The sequence below is a fragment of the Pangasianodon hypophthalmus genome, chromosome 15 (genome assembly GCF_027358585.1).
Source record: "Pangasianodon hypophthalmus isolate fPanHyp1 chromosome 15, fPanHyp1.pri, whole genome shotgun sequence".
In the NCBI taxonomy this organism is placed as follows: domain Eukaryota; kingdom Metazoa; phylum Chordata; class Actinopteri; order Siluriformes; family Pangasiidae; genus Pangasianodon; species Pangasianodon hypophthalmus.
Genome location: NC_069724.1, coordinates 3999756 through 4021278, shown reverse-complemented (window position 1 = coordinate 4021278; position 21523 = coordinate 3999756). Strand labels below are relative to the sequence as shown.

General features: G+C 40.6%; 1 protein-coding gene across 1 annotated transcript in view; it reads right to left on the bottom strand.

The window, feature by feature from the left end:
- adamts2a (ADAM metallopeptidase with thrombospondin type 1 motif, 2a) overlaps nt 1-6175 on the bottom strand; it is a 60915-nt gene extending 54740 nt beyond the window's left edge. The window contains exons 1-2 of the mRNA XM_026938717.3: nt 6016-6175; nt 4702-5081 (exon numbers count right to left, since the gene is read on the bottom strand). Of these exons, the coding sequence (XP_026794518.3) occupies nt 4702-5081; nt 6016-6103 (468 nt within the window). The 5' untranslated portion in view covers nt 6104-6175. The remainder of the gene's footprint in view (nt 1-4701; nt 5082-6015) is intronic.
- Nucleotides 6176-21523: the final 15348 nt, after the last annotated feature.

Genomic DNA, 21523 nt, shown 5'->3' with positions numbered 1-21523 from the left:
TATATCCAGGGGGACATCTATTTATTAATTTGAGTTCCTGTAGTTATTAGCCTGTTTGACTAATCACTTGTATCAGCTGGATTTAATATAATATTAATAATGTCAGTAATAATAATAATAATGACAACTTTAATAATGGGTTTACAAATGGGTTCTGTGAATGGAAACTTCAAGAATAAAAGGTCTACAATAAATATCCAGATTATCCTAGCACACATTTTTAAACAAAAGGCACTTAATATTTCAATAGCTGTATTTTAATAATAAAATAAATCTTTAATTAATTGTTACAGAAAAGGGGTGCTTGAATACAAAAAAAAATTGTGAACCCCTGTTTTATGTCAAATAAATGAAATTATGTAAGAGTGTGTCTTTGTGTGTGTGTGTGTGTGTGTATGTGTGTGTGTGTGTGTGGACTTTCATATTTTTATATATTGGTGGGGACTAAGTTTTGACCATGTGGATGGTCCCCATGAGGAAAACTGCTTTTTTTTTTTTTTAAACAAAAGCTGCAGCTGCAAAAAAAAGAGACAAAATGTTTTTCAGTTCCTTTTGGTAACTGAAGTTGAGGTTAGGGTTTGATTTAGGTGTAGCACAGCGTGAACTAGCTGCAGTAATAATTAGGAAGGTCCTCATATGGATAGTAAGACACAAGCATTTGTGTGTGTGTGTGTTAGTGTGTTTGTTTCTGTATGTGGCCGTTGTCATTAAATATGCATGAGAAGGAGCATGCAATAAGCTTGTTAAGCTACAATGCTGTGTAAATTTTGCAACGCGTAGCTGTCAAGGAACATGTCATAGCCCATTCATGATCACGCAACAGATGATCCATTTGATCTTAAAATAAACGAATGTGGCACTTCCAATCACTCTGCCTGAGGAAAAGCTTGGGGAAAAAATGCTGTCGTAGATACATTTATTCCAAACGTCCAGCAAAATCTAGTGCAGTGAAGTTAGCATGCGGTGTGGAGTTTCTGCTAGTACCATATTTTCTGGAGTATAAGATGGACTATACTAAAATAAAAAGTAAAATCTTGTCAGAATGCATTACACATTCTGAAACTGTCTGCATCCTTCATGCAACGTTCATACAGACAGCTACGGCACATACATTAAAGCCATTTATTTTCCAGACAATAGGTCGCTCCAGACAATAGGACTCTCTGTAAATTCTGTTTGCTTAGAGACAAAATCAATAAAGAAGCAACTGTGTTGTACGCCGAGGCCCTGATTCACAAAGTTTTGAAATGAAGAATAATTGCTTGTACAGTTAGCGTGTACGATGCGGATAATTTACAATTTACAATGGAAATGATGTAGTGTGCAAAGCTGGAGAAGGAAACAGCCTTTAGGTTTTATTTTATATATGCTAAGTAAAGAATAAAACGTGATGGGGCATGCTGTTATAAGAAATATAATCTACAGTGTGGTGATGTGAAAGAGCCCAACGCAAAGCGCTAGCTCGTGTTATCACTTGTGTTATAGCAGCTTTAAATAGTCGGTCTTTCACCAACATCGTTTTTTTTCTCTCTCTCTTGAAGTTAATATATGGAATTATATTTGTGTCGAAGGTATTGTATTATGTTAGTAAGGAATACATGAATCAAAATCTTTTCACTGGATCTGTCTGAATGCTCTCAGAGTCAGAGGTGCAAGTATGCGGCAAAAATCGAGATTTTGAAAATCGTTTTCATCGTCGTAATTCAGAGAAATAGTTTGATTATTTCCTGATGCTATCAAACAATTTCAGTAAACGTTCACTAAATATTTCCTCAAAAACACGTGGCCAGGAGCCACTTACTGTACTTTCACAGGAAATGGCAAGACTGACATGCAGATGACTGAACACAGACTTTTCCCCACAGCCTGCTGGCAAACACGCAAGAAAAACCCGTTCACTTCTCACCACTCAAGTGCTTTACATGAAACTCTTGAATAACTTTTAAGTGCAGGATTCTGTAAATTATTTAATCCAGTAACTTGCTCTAAAACGCTCATTGCTCCTCTGTGTTCAAAAGTTCACTTTCCTAAAAAACCAGAAACAGATGCATGGAAGAGCAAAGCATTAATACAGTTGCAATTTATAAGATTCTGAAGGTTGTGGCCAGAAAAGTTGCAAAAGGTATCAGAACCTCTGTATCCTGTAGGTGGAGCATTTGAAGCTGAGTCTACGCTATATACACTGTGACTGCAATACGGTATAAATTACGAAGACCAGTGCTTCTAGCCTCTACTAGTGTTCGAAATGCATCGCTTCCACATCTGGATAAGCTCCTTTAACCTGTTGAAGTGATTAGTTGCAGCTGTCATATTATAAATGCCAGAATTGTGGACAAATGAAATTGTTAATCCGAAGTGCTCTAATAAATGAAGGGCTTTGTTCTGATGAGTGAAAACGCTTCCGAAACACTTTCGGGGCAAACTGACCTATCATGCAAGGTCTCAAAACAAAACTTATAACCATGCTGACTTGTATTAATTACTCCTCTCCTTTGTTTTTGCATTTACTCATTTGAACTCACAACCTTTCGGTCAGTCATGAAGAGTCTACCTTTTTTCGTGTTTCAATTCCCGTCAATTCTAGTTTGGTACAAGCAACACTGCCCCCTAGTGTATACACTTAAGTTACGTGTAACGTAAGAAGGCAGACACCGATGTGACTATGGCCTGACGTGTTCGCAGATACACGGTCGCAGGCCTCATGGTGATGGCTCAGATCAAATGTTTGAAGATATTTGCTGCGAGACTGTTCACCAGTCCATTTTGCTGCAAGGAGCAGCACGATCATTTCCACGTGGTACAACATTCCCGCACATGAAGATGCTCCTGCGTCATCAACACGCTACTTAATTCACTAGTACCTCAGTATCATTGCCATGTAAGTCTTGGCTTCAGAAGCTCTGCACATGGCCCTAGAGATACCTACTGTATTGTACAGTTCGCTGGTCACACGTTTCAAAATTGTCAACGTTGCAATCTGGTATTAAAGGAATGCAGGTGATTGATTATGTTAAAAAGTAGCCTCGTGGTGAAAGAGAGCACATTTCTAGATAGACATAAATCAGAGGGAGAGAGCTGAGGGTGTTTCTGCAACAAAGTGCTCTCAGAGGAGCTGAGTCTTCAAGCATGGGTACTGCTAATGCTAGAGTTATCACAAAGTCAGAGAAACATGCTGTATTAGGAAACTGTATGTGCTCAGGCAAACACCAGGTTATCGGTACAATAAGCCAGTAGACAATAGACTCTATTCCCAAATAAATGCATGCATGCAATGTCTATATTATCCAGCACTTAGAAACAGTATCATTTATTAAATAATAATAATTAAAAAAAACTAAAATTACAAACTTGAACTAAAATGCGTATCCTAGACTTACAGGGTCAACTCTAACTGGAATGTAACTAAATTATAAAGCCTCTCACATCCAAATGCTAAAAGCCTGTTTTCCCACTAGATTCCCCTTGCTGAGTAAAAGCACTGCAGGTCAGATGGAGTAATCCTGCCATCCAGCTTGGCCAGACTCCAAGCCGGGTCCGTCATCTCTCGGGATTGCCCCGTGTGTATGTGTGTCTAAGTGTGTGTGTGTGTGGGTTTGGGTGTGTGTGTGTGTGTGTGTGTGTATGCAAGCTTCACTGGGAGGCTGGCACGCTCACTGCCTCTCTTCCTGAGGTGAAGCAGCATGACGGAAGGTGAAGGCAGGAGCTGCCACATGTGAGGTCACGCCAGCGTTTCAGGGAGGCGTCCGGACACGCTCGCAGCTCGCTGTGTTCAGGATGAAAAGGTAACCCTGTCCACGTGAGTCATGCTTCGGTGCTACAGAGGCAAGCCTCATGCATGTTTCTGTAAATTTCGTCCTAGGGAACAGTTTTGTTTAGGTTCATTCTTCACTCTAATAAAATCGTCCTGAATGTCATTCTTTTTTATTGGATTCATGTAGTCAGTGAAATGTGTTATCCTGTAGTGTCAGTGGATGGATGTTAGCCTCCGTGGACGGATGCAGCTCTACAGAGCTGGAATGCAGGATCTTCACTGAGGAACTCTACCACGTGGACGGAATTCAGTGTAAACATGCAAATAATATTTATGTCCATTTCTAATTCATGGACTTTTATTTACCGAGAGCACATTTGGTGGGGAAACATGAGACGTGTGATATTTGATAAACAACATAAATGTTCAATGCCAGCAGCGCTCTCTGTTTTGCCAATAGCCAGTCGCTCAGTTCTGATCTCAAAGCTGCTAGATCCAATGAATATGAATAAATACCAAATCAAAATTTAACCATGGTCTAATAGACAAATCTTTGGAGGCTTTTCAAAGACGTGCTCAAGAAAAAAAAAAAATGTGCGATGCTGTCGCTTAGCTACCTCAGGGGGTGTACTGTGGAGTACAAAACACACAGTGGGTTGCTGGCCTGCAGGAATGGAGGCGAATGGCCCGAATGGAGCCAGGGGTGCCAATACTTTATTCTTAGTGGAAATAGACAGAACAGAGAGACTCTGACAGTCATGCACATTCTCCAGAATCTCAGACATTACCTAGAGATCTACCAAAAAACACAGTATCTACAGTTTCAACTATTCTCTCCTAATTAAATAATCAGTGGCCATTATGAAATAAACGAATACCAAAGAGAGCGCTTATTATAACACTGGACGCAATTCAAGAATCGTGTTACATTTCAAGGAGAATTCACTCACCAGGCCGTCACAGTTGCTAATGGCCACTGAAGTATCTGGTACATTAGTAACATGGCCCACGTACTGGCATTTGCTTGGCAGTAGTGGCTCTGTCCGGGTTTGGTTATCCTCCTCGTGCCACTCCAGAGTCGCTCCCGGGGCCACCAAGCGTGAGTTGCGCCTCAAGAGCATGTGAAACTCCTGTCCGAAAACAGTAACATTGTAAAAGAGTGTCTCGTGGTGCTCTGGCCCTCTGTGCCCGTGAGTGTCTCTCCTCCTGCGCCGGTGCTGCAGCCCACTCAGGCGGTCAGCCGAGACGGCGTGGGAGAGGAAGCGTCCATCCGTGTCCACGCTCACCGGCTTCACCAGGGCGTACTCCTTCAGGACATGCTGCAGGGAATCTGCCATAGGCACAAACACACACACACACACACACACACACACACAGTCAGTACACATCCTTCACATACAGCTACTCGGTCAGTGCGTACATCAATCATCATCAGTAGGGACAGTTGAGGCTCTTCATATCTTACAAGGCTTTAGCAAAATACAAAGAAGGTGCAGAGTGATTCAATGCAGGCGAACACAACTTGCACAGAGCCGTGCATTCCTGATCCACAGAAGAAGGCCAAGTTTCCATCAGAGTGCAGGGTAGTGTCAGGCGTGCACAGTTTCCTATGCATATGCAAGTGAACTTCACCTCAGAGGAAAGGTGCAAGCACAGCCTGCTGAAGGACTGCACACTTGTTTTCCAGCTTCCTCTTCAGAAGCAGTGACACTAATGCCTGAGTTTTATGCAGAATATTAAAAGGCAGAAACACTGCCTCCGTCAGCTATTTCACCTCCAGCAGCACCTCATGGAGATCTCAGCCAGTCTGAAGTGTCGGGGAGACTAACGCAGAGACACAAAGTTACCAAGCAAGAACGCACATGCCTTTTTCATTTCATTCCAAAGTTCCTCATTAAGCTGGATCTTATTCCATCTCAGGGTTCAGTGGCAGGAATGAAGGGAAGAACAGGGGAAAAAAGTTCCATGGAGACATGGGAAAGGTTGCTGACATTCAGGGCATTGCCCTTGCACTTTTTTTTTTTTTTTTTTTTTTTGTTCTCTCAATCTGACGCACTGTAATGTTATTTATTTAAGATGCATATTTGTTTCCAAATAACGCAAGAGTTGCATTTGAGCTTGTATGATCATATGGATTATTTGAAGGATCCCTGATCTCTCTCTCTCTCTCTCTCTCTCTCTCTCTCTCTCTCTCGGCACTCCAGACAGAAAGTACCCATCAATAGTGAAACCCGAATAAACAAGAAGAAAACCTTTGTACATACCTATGCTGTCGGTGATATAGAGAGGCTTTGTGTGCTGAAAGTGAAGCAAAATAATGATGAACGCATATTTAGCCGGCGTAACATCCATGGCAGGTCGGGGAAGAGGGAGAGAGCGCGCGGGCGACCGACTGCAAACTAGTGATGGGCGATTCGCGATGAATCGCTCCTTTTTGAACGACTCTTTTAAGCGAGTCCATCGAATCGATTCGCACGCGCGAGTGAATCGAAAGTTGCCTGTTCTTTTCCTTTCACAGGAAAAGAAAAAAAGTTTCAAATAGCCTTGTAGTTTGTACTTTTACTTGTAAAAAAAATGTTTTGAGTCTACATTTACATTTCTTTTTTGGAACAAAACCTTATTAAAGCTTTTTTTTTTTTTTCCTGACATTATTTATATTCAATACAAATTACGCACTGGCTTCAAGCATCACAAAAATGTTATTATTAATTATTAATAAAAAGAAAGTGATATATATGTAAAGCTAAAGTTATACCAGCTGAATGGGATTCACTCTACAAGTCAATGGAAATTCTGCTATGAATCAAAGGAATCAAAATTCGATTCAGTTAAACGGCTCTGCTTGAAAGAATCGAATCAGTAAAGTGAGTCGGAATGCTCATCCTAACTGCAAAGTGCACAGGAGCAGTTCCTCTCTCTTTCTACCATTTTCTTTCCTCTTGTCATGATCACTACACAGATTAGCTGGCTATATACAGTGCAGGTTCATTAGTTAGTTCCAGAAATAGCCTTGGTCTTTGAGCTGTTAAAAATTCAGACAGCAATAAATCTGGTCATCATTAATGCAAAATCCTGCCTAGCAACCTGTGATAGTCCTCAGCTATATTCTGTGTGGCATGTTCACTCATCAGGATCCTATAGGAATAAAAATAGCTTGGTCCAAAAATGTCAGAAATTCTATACATTATATTTTTTTTAATAATGTGAATGTCACTGTAGGCAACATCATGCATTCCACTGTGGTATTCTTGATTGAATTACATAACGTACAAGCTACCTACAGGTGGATATATATATATATATATATATATATATATATATATATATATATATATATATATATATATATATACACACACTCACACACACACATATGTTCCCATATACACAGATATTGGTTCCCCGGATTCTCTATCAATCATCCTGCCTGGTCAAACCCCAGGAGATGTCGGCTGTCTGCAGGTTCTCTCTCCTGCCAACTGCCTTTCAGGGACATGAAAGTCTCAGAGCCTGATGCAATATGAGGGTCTGAATCACCAGTTGCTTGAGCTAACAATGCAGTTTTTTGAGCTTGAGTCACATCATGTATTAAAAAAAAAATGACCTTGTTTTATTGTCATGTTAGACGAGCCGTCTCACATGTTAAAAGAAATGGCAAAGAAATCAAGGTTTTCTCATATGAAACACTAAAACCGCAGAGGGACTGCCAAAAAAATTATATTTGTTTCATTTTTCCAAAGGTACATTTCAGATTGACTTTCTGATGGTGTAATAACAGTAGCTGGATTTATTACTTATTGGGCTTCCTCTGAGCAGTGTAAATCTATATGCTTTGGTACATATAGGAAAAGTATATTGTAGCCTTGTTTGTAGACAGTCTTTTCATTTTTTTTTTTAAAAAAAAAACTGGAATTAGATTGCTAGTTGCTTGTTCTGCACAGTTTTTTTTTTTATGTCATCTTGCTATCCTCATGGCCAAAGAAAATATGCATGTATAATCTTGTTCTGTATTCTGTGGTAAAATGGAAGGGACTGCACTGCCTTGAGCTGACATAAGTGGATTACTGAAATAGATCACCTGGTAGGATTGGATGGTGGATTCCTGAAAGACAGAGGAATCAGATGAATGTCTAATGAATGCGGCTCAGGAGGAAGAGGGACGCCGGCCATCTATCTGTCAGCACATCTCTCTCTCTCTCTCTCTCTCTCTCTCTCTCTCTCGCTCTCTCTCAGTCACCTCCTCTGGGCCATGCATCTGAAAGTACAATTACAGGTCCTCGCTGCCGAGATCCAGCACAGCTTATGCAGGGATAAGAACAAAATAACACAGAAAGGGTCACTGAAATCCAATGGCACAATAAAACACACAGCCATTATTAGCGTTAGCTGTCATTTTTGAGTGGATTAGAGTTGCCATGCATTCTTTTCTGAACTTGTCACGAAACACGTCAGTGACTCATCCAAGGTCAAAACAGTGAAAGATCATATGGCATTCATCTCAGACACCTCCACATGACCTTGTCGACTAACTGCGTGGCCTCTGCGCACAAAGCCGCTGCATTGTGCATAGCTAAAGAGAACTAGCAGCTTGATGGCATAATGAAGAAGAGAGCTCCGGCTGAGGAAAGCATAAGTGCAAAGTAGACAGAGATCAGGTTTTCTGACTAGATGGCACAGCTGGGAGTGCATACATTTGTCATGCTTTTATTACAGAGCTGGAAAAGCAAACATGCCACTTGGCTATAAAGGAAGAACAGGATTTAATCTAAATACTGCATGCCGGCTCTGTCAGCTAGCCAGATGAAGCATGCTAACTCTTATACAACAGATGATGGCTATACCAGCCCCAGACTCAACGGTCACCCCACAGCTGGCATTGTCATCGGTGTATATAAATCGGAAACACGAGTGCATGTAGCTTCAGATTTGGATTTTATTTAGCTGTGTTTTTAGCAACTGCATCTGAGTATCAGACCACCTCTGATACAGTCTGAAATATCTGAAATTTATATCAAGTCACATCCTGTGAAGAATGAAGAGGATTGTGGTTTTCATCGAGTAATGGGGCTCAAGACGGACTTAGACTCAGTGAACTACGAAAACTCATGCACAGAGTGAGTTTTAAAACAGATGGTCATGTATAATAAACGTGTATATTAAACAGCCTTAACAAGCCCAGGCGCATCTGTCTGTTTAATGAAGCACACCACAGTCCTTTACTAACCATAAATTGTATGCAGTATCGCTATATATGGTATACTCACCAGCCCCGTTAATAGGAACAGCTATACTCAATGAAGCTGGAGAGTCAAAGATTGGGAAAAAAAAGTTGTCTGGTCTTGTTTCCAATCTTCAGCTGTCCAGTTTGGGTGAGTCTGTACCCACTGTAGCGTCAGATTCCTTGTAGCCTATCTGCCTCAAGGTTTGACATATTGTGCATTCTGAGATGCTTTTCTGCTCACCACGGTTGTAAAGAGTGGTTATTTGAGTTACCATGGCCTTCCTGTCAGCTTGAACCAGTCGGGCCATTCTTCTTTGGCCTCACTCATCAACAAGGTGTTTCCACCAGCAAAACTACCACTCACTGGATTTTTTTTTTTTGTATTTTTTTTTAAATACATTTTGTGTAAACTGTAATGACTGTTAAGTATTAAAGTCACAAGAGATCAACAGTTTCCGAAATACTCAAACCAGACCCATCTGGCACCAACAACCATGCAACTGAGATCAAAAATTCTAACCATTCTGATATTTGATATGAATGCTAACTGAAGCTATATCTGCATGAGTTTTGTGTACTGTTCAGCTGCCACATGATTGGGTAATAATTGCATGAATGAGAATGATCGTAAAACAAACATGGAAATACCATGCATGAATGTACACAGAAAAACCCCCGAAAAAACCCCGTAAACTCTTCGTTTATTATTCAGTTATTCGGCTGCAGCCATGTTGTTTTGGAAGTCCTATAAATTATTTATTCACTACAATGAAAATAACAGGGATGGTATGTAATTACGAGAATAAGGAATACAAGTTTAGACCTAGCAATTTGTCCTGGAAGAGTAATGGTATAAATTGACCCAGTTCTTAACATGTCATTTGTGTCAATATGCCATTATTGCATATAAATATCTTGCTTAAAAGCAGTGAACACTTGAAAAATGAATACTGCGCCTTATTATGGTCAACAGGAACAACCATTCCACCAACCTTCACGTTCATCACAGTGGATCCCGAGCCTACCCTGGAACATTGGGATGGGAAACCAGTTGGTCACATGGCATCAAACATACACTTATTCACAGCTAGGGGCAATTTGGGGTTGCCATGTTTTTGGGAGCTGGGAGAAAACAGAGTTCCTGAAGGAAACCTACACAAGATCAGTCCCTGGACCCTGGAGCTGTGAGGCAGCAACACTGCATCATTGTGCATTCCTGCAATATTTCATCATATGATTGAAATCAGCTAGGAAGTACTTTACAACAGTTCCAGTAACCACATGGCCCGATTTTGATCACGCTACATGTATTAATCCTGTATGTAATACTGAAAGTTAGGTTTCCGGCACTTTTCCTCTGTCTCCAATCCAGCTCACCATATGTGTATGATTCATTAAGTCACATGAGAGCAACTCAAAGACCTCAGCTTCCCCAAAACAGGACACGTCCACGGTTGACATACTGTAATCTTTATCTTAATGTATCATTGATGTTAAAAGATGGATGGTTTGTGCCTGGAGGACAAGTGCTGAGCTCTGCAGGGGTGTTTAACCGTTTTGGCTGCATGAGTGAGAAAGAATAAAACTTGACTGGCATCACCGCTGGCTCTCGATCAGAGCACGACCGAGTCAGAGCGTCCCGCCAGAGTGTGTGTTTCCCATTTACTCGCTGTGCCCCCAGCTGCACTTTTCTTTGCCTCTCCTTCTTTTCCAACCCCTCCTTTCTTACACAAATATACACATTACTCTATCCGCTGCACTCCATTTGCAACACACACACACAAATATATACTGTATATACTTTTATAAAGACAGGTGCAAATTAAAGAAAAAAACTACTGCTCTGTCATGCTACAGAGGCATTTTGTTAACGTGGTTTTGTGATCTCTTCCAAGATCATAATACCCCAATCCATAGGGCACAACTGCTTACTGAATTGATTGATGAGTATGAAAACGAGGTAAATCATATGCTATTGCTTTCACAGTGACCAGATGTCAAACCGCTTGGAGTTTTTGACTGATGCGTTAGACAGATCTCTCCACCGCCATCATCAAAACACAGAACTTATGTCTTTTGGAAGAATGGTGTTCATCCTTCCAGTAAGTATTCTGGTACCTCATGGTGGCCCGACACCCTACTAACACACTTTATGTTGGTTATTCCATTAAGTTGTCACCCATCTGTACATATACATAATTTGATTTGCTTGGATGGTCTTGTTGGATGGTACTTGAGCGACTATGACCAGGTGTAGTCCTAGAAAATAAATCAAACCCATAATTAATATAAAAGTTATTCATATTTTCAGCATTTTGTCAAACCAACATGTTTGTCTTCTGCTAGCTGTGGGTATATTCATCTTCTAAGTTGAGCATTGGATCACGTCTACCTGTTTTTCCTTCATTAGACTAAGAATTGTAATGAAATGAATAAGGGTGCATGTTGCTTGAAAGTGTTACTATTTTTACTACATCATTTTATTTATTTATTTATTTATTTATTTATTTTTTTGGCATTAATTTTCTTTTTACTTTTCCTGGTGGGCTCATAGTGACCACAGGCTGAGAAGGTCAATCCAGACTTCTTGATCCCCAGCCAGCTTGACATGATCTTTCCACTGGTCCTGGGGATGCCATGGGGTTTCTGTCCACTGAAACGTGACTGTTTGGAAGCTGGCCAAACCACCACAACTGCCTCCTGTGGAGTCGTAGGATCAGCGGCTCCCCAGGATTGTCAAGCTTTCTTCCTATCATGGAGATCAAGCATAGCAACCCTGCAGTGGAACCTTATTTCCTCTTGCTGTTTTTTGTTTCTTTATTTGTTTTGAGATTTAATCTTAATTATAGTTTTCCGTGTGGGCTGTGTGCTCTATTCTGCCTACCGAGATAAGATATTGAGGTACAGATACTAAGATATAATCGTGATCTTAGTATCTAAAATAACTACATACACATGTTATCAGGAAGGAGGGAGGTGAAGGGAATGGAAAAAATGTGATTGCACTGACTTTAACCGTGGCATGGTTGTTGGCGAGAGACAGGCTGGTTTGAATATCTCAGAAACTGCTGATCTGCTGGGAATTTCACACACAACAAGTCTCTAGAGTTTACACAGAATGGTGTGAAAAGCAAAAAAACATACAGGTTCAGCAGGTGGAAAGGCACTGTTGATGAGAGAGGTCAGAGGAGAATGGGCAGTCTGTTTCAAGCTGACAGAATGGCTACGATAACTCAAATAACCACTCTTTACAAACGTAGTGAGCAGAAAAGCATCTCATTCATATTCAGTTACACCTGCTTACTGAAGAGGAATGAATGATTTTTTTTGTTTTATGGTTTAACTACGAAAACAAACAAGATATTGTAATCCTAACAAACACTGATAGGTTTAGATTTAGATTATTTAGATATTTAGATTTAGTTGGAGTAGGTTTAAACAGATACAGTGAAAAAGTATCACATTTTCTGTGATATTAATGCCCAGAATTCCATATAACAGCACAAAATTATGGTACTGGTCCATATTGTTAGCACTCAGATAATAATTAGAGCCCCACCTCCAAAATCCTAATGTAATCCCTAATTTAAAGGGATTAATGTAGCAATCCAAGAGCTTAAAGGGTTCAGGAGTTTGACACATTTGTTCTGAAACCAGTACATTTCAACAGTGTATTTTAATTGATGAAACTTGTTTTCCTTGTGTTTTTTTGGTGGTGTTACTTTAAAACTGTTTAATAGAGTGGAAGAACTGGCATTTCACAAGGTATTTTTGGTCAGTTGTGGTTTTCCAGAAAGCACAAAAGCACCTCCTCTGTGTTGTCTGGCTCAGTAATGGGACCAGAAACGGCACCAAGCACAAGTAAAATGGTACTGCTATGAGAGTTCACTGGGCTTTTGCACACAAACTCCCTCAGGCAAAGTGTGCACTCCTATGAACATGCAGAGACATAAAATTGCTTCTTTCCACCCAGTAGGCTTACATGCATATGCTATTCGTCTGCAATGTATCTTTATATATTGTTTATTTAGGATGTTCAGTTGATAGTGTATGTTTTTGGAATGCCAATGCTGCACTGTTTTTTTTTTTCCCCCAGAAAAAAAAGAACTAGGTGAGTTTGGATGTGATCCTGGTCAGGGTCAGATGAAGGTTATCATCCTCTGCTGTTCATGAAGGAAGATCAGAACAGCTCCCTGCTGCAGCACAGAGTAAATCCCACTGGGCAGCCATATGCTAAAACTGCAGAGCTCCTCCATGGTCCGGGAGGACCACAAGGTCTTCTGCATCTTCTGCAGCAATGAGTCAAACCTATTAGCAAATGCTGAAGAAAGCAGATGTAAAAAGGCACAATTTGAGGGGACGGTTTTGAACGGTGTGACATTAACTAGAAGAATCTGGACAGTCTCTGCAGTGATGTGCATGACAACATCAGAATACCTCATTAGAGCATGTCTCACAGACAAGGTGTCACCTTTAAAACCTCCTTTGATGCTTTTTCGGCTTGATTTTAATAACTTGGAATAAGTAGAAAAGGGAAATAGGCATTCCTCAAGAGTCTGATTGAAAACAAAATGAGCACTTGAATCGCACTCTAAACAACAAGCATGAAACATGCCAGGCTGTGTAACACAGTAAAAGCCCCATGGGCTCTCCGACTTTATTCTAGAAATGCAAAAGTCAAGAACAGAGGAAGTGTAGGAAAGGTTTAATATTCATTCCCAGCATTCCTATTCAACCAATCATCCCAGATCTGACGCAGTAAATCGAACAAAGTAAAAAGCATTTCCTTTCCTCAATAACATCTCTGCCTCTCTGTATATATATATGCTGACTATATAATGGGCTTTGCCCCAGAAATACTCTGTCGAGTTTGAGCCCGACGCTTAAGCAGAAGCAGTCTCGCGTTTCTGGCAGTTGGTGCCACATCCAGTGCTTCCAACTCTATGATCAAAAGCGGTGTGATTTTGGAAAGGAATGAAATACACTGAAACGAGACGTGAATTTTCCAATAAAATGCTCAAGATGATCAAATGAGTCCCTGGTGTTTAAAAAAACAGTCTGTTTATGACTGGTCGTTCTGACACTGTAAATCAGGTCTGTGAATTCAACAAGCACATGACATGAGCAATGCATAAATGATCTGATTTAATTTCCCCTCTCTGGAAACAAAAAAATGTTCTGCATCCTCATGTTGTGGTAGATCAAATCACATGTGGAGTTATCAGGCATTTTTATCTAATTTGTTAATTTGAAAAAACTTGCCTTTGTTGTTCATGCCAATGTGTGGTTAAAAGTATTAGTAGTTAAATCCATTCCCACAGTTTTATCATTTATAAAAAAAAAAAAAAAATGTTGCTTTGATTTGTTAACGTATACAGTCATTGCAAAAATAAAACTTTTCAAGGACAGCACAGCAGCGATTAACTACATGCTACACCCTTGATGATACTGGTTTTGGACACAGCCCAAGTGTTTAAAACTCAGAGGATCTGCTGCCATTCCTTAGCATTGGGTAAATTAACAACTATATTCGACTTTTGACTTTTTGGTAGCAAGTCCACGTTGGTTAGCTAATGTTAGATAGCTAATTGCGTGCTTTGTTCTGCAGAATCCAGATACAAGATCAGCAAAGTGAGCTAGCTGGCTAAGATTAGCTGCCTAGCTAAAATCAAGCTGTTGTTATAAGGAAAAGGATTGCTTCGCTCTCATCTCTTTCGTTATTGCTCCATAAGACTCTGAGTCTGAGTTAAAACAAAATTCCGGCTCACTTCTGGTCTATTTTTGTCGATTTCTGCTCTTCGTATAGTTTGCTATCTAATCTGATTTGTATTTTCATCATGCTTTCTAGGTAACTAGCTATGTTAGCTTGGCTTTCATCAGCTTCATGTGAAGGTGGACGTCTTCTTAAGCATGGAGCATGGTGATGTGTGACGTATTTGTCAAAAATTCCTGCCAAAACCAAACTGAGCAGCCTTGATTGTCAATTATTATTGCAGGATTTCCATAGTGATTCCTAGAAGCTCAGGAATACAATGTCTTAGTATTGAAAGTATTTTCCAACCCCGTGTCAGTAAAGTTTTATATTTCATTCTTTAAAAAATCGTACACATTGCAGCTGCAATGTTTATACCATAGTGAAGGATTTCTGAAAACTAAAGTGAACTTTTTGGACAGTATGTACTGTTTGGCGTGGTCATTCTCTCTCCAAGCCACCTCACGGTTGCTTGACCCCTAGTGCCACAACGCCACTCTGTTTCTCCACAGCTCTTTGGCAGTGCTGGCGGACAGACTGTGTGTGTCCATCAGTGAGACTGTGCCTGGCTATGGCTGGCTTTATGCTGTATGATTTTGCTGTCACAGACAAAATCACATCATAAAAGCATTCTTTGATTCGTAAGTTGAGATTGGCGGTTTGAGATTGTGATAATGTGACCAAATTTGTAGTCATGCAGACGAGTTGTGTGTGATAATAAATGAAACAAACTTGAATTTCTGAGAGCATAGTGCTGTTAACTCTACAGTTCATTCTATCTAATGCTACAGTTTGCGAGGTGCCTGTGCTGGAAGCTTTCCTCCTTGTTGAGTCAGCAGTGTTAGCTACCTGGGCCTGCTGTCACCCAGCATCCTCCCATGCCACCTGCATCTCCAGCAGAGCCCGGCTCCCCTGCTAACAAACATCACTGTCCTTGATGTCGCGCCGGTTCCGTGGCAGCGACAAATACCTCTATCCTCGATGCAGGCACACAGCTGAGCTCCCCCTCTGTCTTTCAACTCAGCCTGGAACCTCATCAACAACTCTATTTAGGAGCACACCAAAACAGTGCTCTGGCACTGTGCGCCTTCCTCACAGGATGAGATGGATGGCAAGAGGGATTCGCTGTGACAGAAGCAACAAAGCAGCCCAGAGGTGGGGACAGGCAATCAATCAGGTTCTTTTAGGTTGGGAGTGAAGGCCTTCTTGTAAGGATGTGTTGCTTCTTTCCTTAATTTACATGGCACAACAATAGGGAATGACTGAGTAATGTATGGAGGCTATATGGGGACATCAGTGTGCCTGTAGGTAGGTTAAAAAATCATTGTGTCTCTTCTGTGCTCTTCAAGCCACCAGAAATGCATGTATACCAAGATGTACAGACATTATCCACTTCATAAATCCCCCTTTCCCACTCCCATTCTTGCAAGGTACCTTGTAATAGAAATGGTTCTGTACAGCACAGATATTCTGTCTGCACTTTTAGATTTAATTCTGATATTTGGTGTTAAATAAGATCTCGGTGGCCCAATCTGGCAACCCCATTAGCTGTTCTGTCTGCTTCTCCTCCATTGAAAATGTTCATAGAGAGAGTATGGGGCAGCATGATTCCCGTCCCAATGGGCCTCTATTAGCACTTGCTGCAGTTTGCTTTTTGACCACTAGGTGCAATAAGAAGTCTATGGAAGCTCAGTGGGACAGCTCTGGAACATCAGGTTTCATCGATGAAATAGCAAAATTCTTAAAAATCATTGGTCCCGCAAAATATGTAATTAATATCTCAACAAAATTTTAAATGTATGGAGCTGTAAATGCAGACTTTATGAAGACTAACATTTGTTGAACAGATGATATATGTCCCTATGGATGAGCTGCTGTTGGAGCCCGTATACAGAAAATCCAGAAATACAAGAGACACTGTCAGTAAAACCTAACACGTTTTTCCAACTGCCTGACTGAAACACTGGCTCGTTAATAAGGAGAGTGTTTTCATCCTTAGCACCACGTGCTTCTCATTAGGGTACATCATGCCTAGTGAGACGCCTGCAGACTTAACTCCAACTCATTTGGGCCAGGCTTACCAGAGCCAGGCCAGATGGTGCCGTATCTCAAGCTCTCACCAGCTCCTTAGCCAGTTGGTTCATATTTAGAATATTGGGTCATAGACCTTCCTCATGCTGAGTAACCAAAGCAAGTTTGTGAAACAAAGTAAGGCAGATGTGACGGTGAAGGATAATAGCAGACAGCTTAGTATGCTGTTCCTGAAGAGCACACCTGCTGGGCTTGAAGGTGTCTATTGGTCTAGGAAGACTGTCCTGCCTTTGCAATTATACTGGTATTGCCTTCATCCACAAACCAGACACACAGCTGTTGACTCAAAGGGGAAAAGGTAGCATTAAATTAAATTACAAACAAGCCTTGAACCTTTAGCAGTACAAAAGAATACAATGCATTAGAGTACACCTCACTAATCCCACAGCATGTAGCCTATTGCACCGCAGCACACAACACCAGAACATAGTGTGAGAAAAACACCTCATAGTAATACTAGTAGAACGTGAAAAAGGAGTACACTGAGTTTAGTGTAACATACGACTGTTAGTATTAAGACCCAGTAGTTGTGGAACATTAGGCTGTGAAATTAAACCAAACTTATGTTATTGGTCTCAAGAGTAAAGATTATCAGGGTTAATGAAAATCCATTAAATCCATTATGACCAATGGATTTAAGCAATAGTAACACATAATACCACAGCACTTCTGAGTCTGATTGGTCAGAAGGTGATTAAATTTCTATAACAGCAGGGTCAGATAGTAGTTCTGGCTGCAAAGCAAATCATGTACTTTTACATTTACATTTATGGCATTTGGCAGATGCCCTTATTCAGAGGAACTTACAGAAGTGCTTTGAAGTCTTTATTAATAAATACATTCTGATACTGGTTTGCTAGGTCACGGACTAAGATTACCATCCGTCTAAAAACTCTGTTGGGGAGGTAATATAGTAAAAAAGCACACAGACAACACAAAGACTTTCTTGGACAGGAGATCACAAGAGGCAACATCTATGTTGAGCTGTGGTTTCTGCCACTTTGTCTCTGCTGTTCTTAATTCTCTCTGATTGCTGCGTAACACATCCGATAGCCAAGGGGTTAGAAGACAGAGGGCAGAGGAGGTCCATGGATGAGGAAAGTGAGGAGAGGAAAGTGTCTGTGGCTAACTCCAGTGGTAGGGAGGAAAAGGAGTCAGGGTCTGGAAGGGATGATAGGGTGCAGGAAGCTATGGAGGAAGAGGAGATAGAGTGGAGGTTTCGATGAGTGGGAGAGAAGTATTAATAGTTGGTTTTAGGCAGGATAGGGAGAGTGATGGTGGAGGATACCAAGTGATGATTGGAGATGTCAGAGTAAGTTAAGGGAATGACTGTTTATATCTGTTATAACGTAAGTGATAACATCAGGTAACCTGTTTGGCAGATGTTCCACAATGTAAAACATATCTGCAAATAGAAAGTACAATGTGTCATTCTTTAACAAATATAAACTTGTTAGCATTAGCATATTGGTGTGGTTTATAAGGAACCTTCAGCACATGCAGTTATTGGAAAACAATAAGCTTTAGGGCGGTAATGGCCCTCCGCTTCACGTAGACAATTAGTGAAACATACTACGTACACAGGAGATAGTCCAGTTACCCAAAATCTGTAACATATGTAGATGTTTTACACAGATCTAAGTGTAGAAGCTCTGATTTTTGTATTAATGAAGTGTAAAAAGTCAGAGGGTCAAGCCCCAGCATTGCCAAGCTGCCACTGTTGGGCCCTCTGCTCCAGGGATGCCGTATCATGGCTGACCCTGTGCTCTGACCCCAACTTCCAAACAAGCTGGGATATGTGATATAAGAAAAGAATTTCACTGTGCTGTAATGTATATGTGACAAATAAAGGCTTCTTCTTAAAGGTGGGATCATATAAGATAATATTTTTCTCAGCAGCTTTCTGGAAACTGTCGGGAGGAAAGACCCTGTCTCTGTGGCATCCCACATTCTTTTAAACAGGAATAAGAACAAATGATGTGGACCACCAATATCCAACCAATCAGGACAAGGAGGAAACTCTACTTAGCTGCCAATCATGTTTCCTGTCAACTCAGCAATATTTTTGAAAATGTAATAATTACCTGCGTGTTTTTTTTTTTTCAAAAACAGCTTTTTTTTAAAATATCTCTGCCCACATGAAAACGCAAAAACAATTTGAGAACGCTCACCAGCACATCAGCCCAGTGATAGTATGATATAAACTGTTATATCAAATGCTAATGACATTTAGAGCATTGACTAGTAGCAAAGACAAAATGCAGACATTCCCCCAGACATGGCCAAAAAATGACAAACACAAGGATTCATATGTGTGGACTGATAATGAGGTGGAGTCAATGCTTAAGGTTACACTTGAATACAATGTCAACAAGATCCAAGTCTTATCTAAAATCCCTGTTGGCAGTGTGGTTTGTAGTCCCGGAGCAGTATATTCAGGAGCAGCACATCACGTATCATTTTCTAGGGGAATCCTCTGTGATTCTTTGGACGGTTAAAGCAATACTACACTGAAACCTTTCTATAAAGGAAACTTTGCAGTGGGGTTCAAACATAGATCTTTACAGGGTTTTCTCAGAGGGACAAACCAAAGAAGTGATAGATGGAACTCAGTCTCTTTCAGAACCCATGGTGGATCTGGAGGCTATCTGGGGAACACGGTGTTCGTGTGGCAGGCATACACTCTGGATGGAACGTCCATCCCATGGCACCACACACACACACACACACATATTTACATAATCATACACACATAGGGGCAATGTATCTAGGCCAATCCACCTACTGGCATGTTTTGGGAGATGGGAAGAAACCAGAGAACCTGGAGGAAACCCATCTGTACACAGGAAGAACATGCACAGCCTCTTCAAATACAGCAAGACAAGGTCAGGATTGAACTGGGGGCCTGGAGCTGTGAGGTGGTGATGCTACAGCTGCGAACTATCTATCGAAATCTCTGACTATAACTATAATTGCTATAATTTGCTTATTCTATTTGTTGCTTCTTGTTACTATATTCCCCAGGACTGGCCAAGAGATTTTTTTTTGATTAAAGCAACTTATTTGGATTAATTCAGAATAAATGAATGACTATTTGACTTACTTTATTAAAGAGCCTGACATTTTTGGAATACACTATGGAAGACACAGAGCAGAGCAGGACAGGCCAGTACAGGCATAAACACTCTTAGGATGGAGTCAGTCCTCTGGCAGAAGGCCAGCTTGTGTGTTAATGGGCAGCCGATACACCAGTGCCAAAACTCTCTAAATTTTACAGCTTGCTCTGCAACTGCTTCTTTCTCTTAGACACCGTATTTTCTCCTTAAACCTTTAATAGTCCTCAGGGCATCTGTTAGAGCTAGCAAGCGGAATTGTCAAACCATTGACTAACTCTCTGTGGCATATTTCAATGAGACTTTCTTCTGTTGCCCAGCAACTCTGTACCTGTGTGACCTCAGAGGAAGTTTAATAAGATGTAGGTTTGCAGCAAGGAAAAGTGAAGGGTTCCCCCACAGTCTATTTCTGGAAAGCATCTAAGCAGGTGGACACAGTAGGGCCAGTGGTGCATTGCCCAAGATTATAGAGAATCCTCACTGACTCATGACATTTTAATCCAAAATGATGCATGAGTGTGTTTAGAAAACCTGCCTGTAAAGTTGTTATTACTGTAAAGAGAGACTTAGAGAAGTGAGACCATGTAACGAATATTGGAAATGCTGAACTTGGCCCATCCATCAATGCTAAATACCATGTTTTACAGACGACATGTTAGACTTATGACAACTATGGCAGCTATGGTGCATAACTTACATCTGTAGTACCAGGACTATAAAACAGTTAGATAAAAAACAAACATCTATACCACAAACTGATTTGCTCATTCGCTTTGTGCCATAGCTTTTTTTTAAGCATAGCTTACCATCTTTTCACCACAGTCTAATATTTTCCAGATAGCACACAACACACACATCTAGCCAATGTGTGCAGATTGTCTCAACAATATTACATGCAGCTTGTTTGCTAACTGGGAAGACACTTTTTTTTTTTTTTCACACGGATGCATGTTTAACGTTAACAGGATACAACAGAGCTCACTGAAAAGTTTGCTGAGTATGAAAATGATGAAAATGATGAAAATGATATGCTACGAGCTTCAGGTTTCAGTTCTCAGCTCACTTGAACACCTATGAGAGATGAGAGAATATCTTTTGGAAGAATGGTGTTTATCAGCCCAGTACAGTTCCAGAGACTTCTACCAATGTACGCTATATATAGGTGGAAGGTTTGTGGACACCTGACAATCACACAGATATGTGCTTGTTGAACATCCCATTCCAAATTTAGTCTTCGCCTTGCTGTTATAATAGCCACCAATCTTCTGGGAAGGCTTTCCACTAGAATTTAGAACGTGGTTGTGCCGATTTGTCCATTCAGCCGCAAGAGTATTAGCACAAATTATACTCAAGGATGGCTGAAACCTTATGAGCCAAAAATGCCAACATCGACCCATGTAGATGTCAAACAAGCGAACTGCACCATCGCCCTGAAGATTGTGTGCTATCTGGGTTAAGGCAGTAATAAGTTAAAATGTAGGTGTGTGAATGTAAAATATTCATTATTAATTGTTCCAGTGTTGTTGTAAAAAATCCATCTTAATACTGAATTACTGAATGAATTAAGAGTAGCCAGCTTCTTGAGTATATCACTC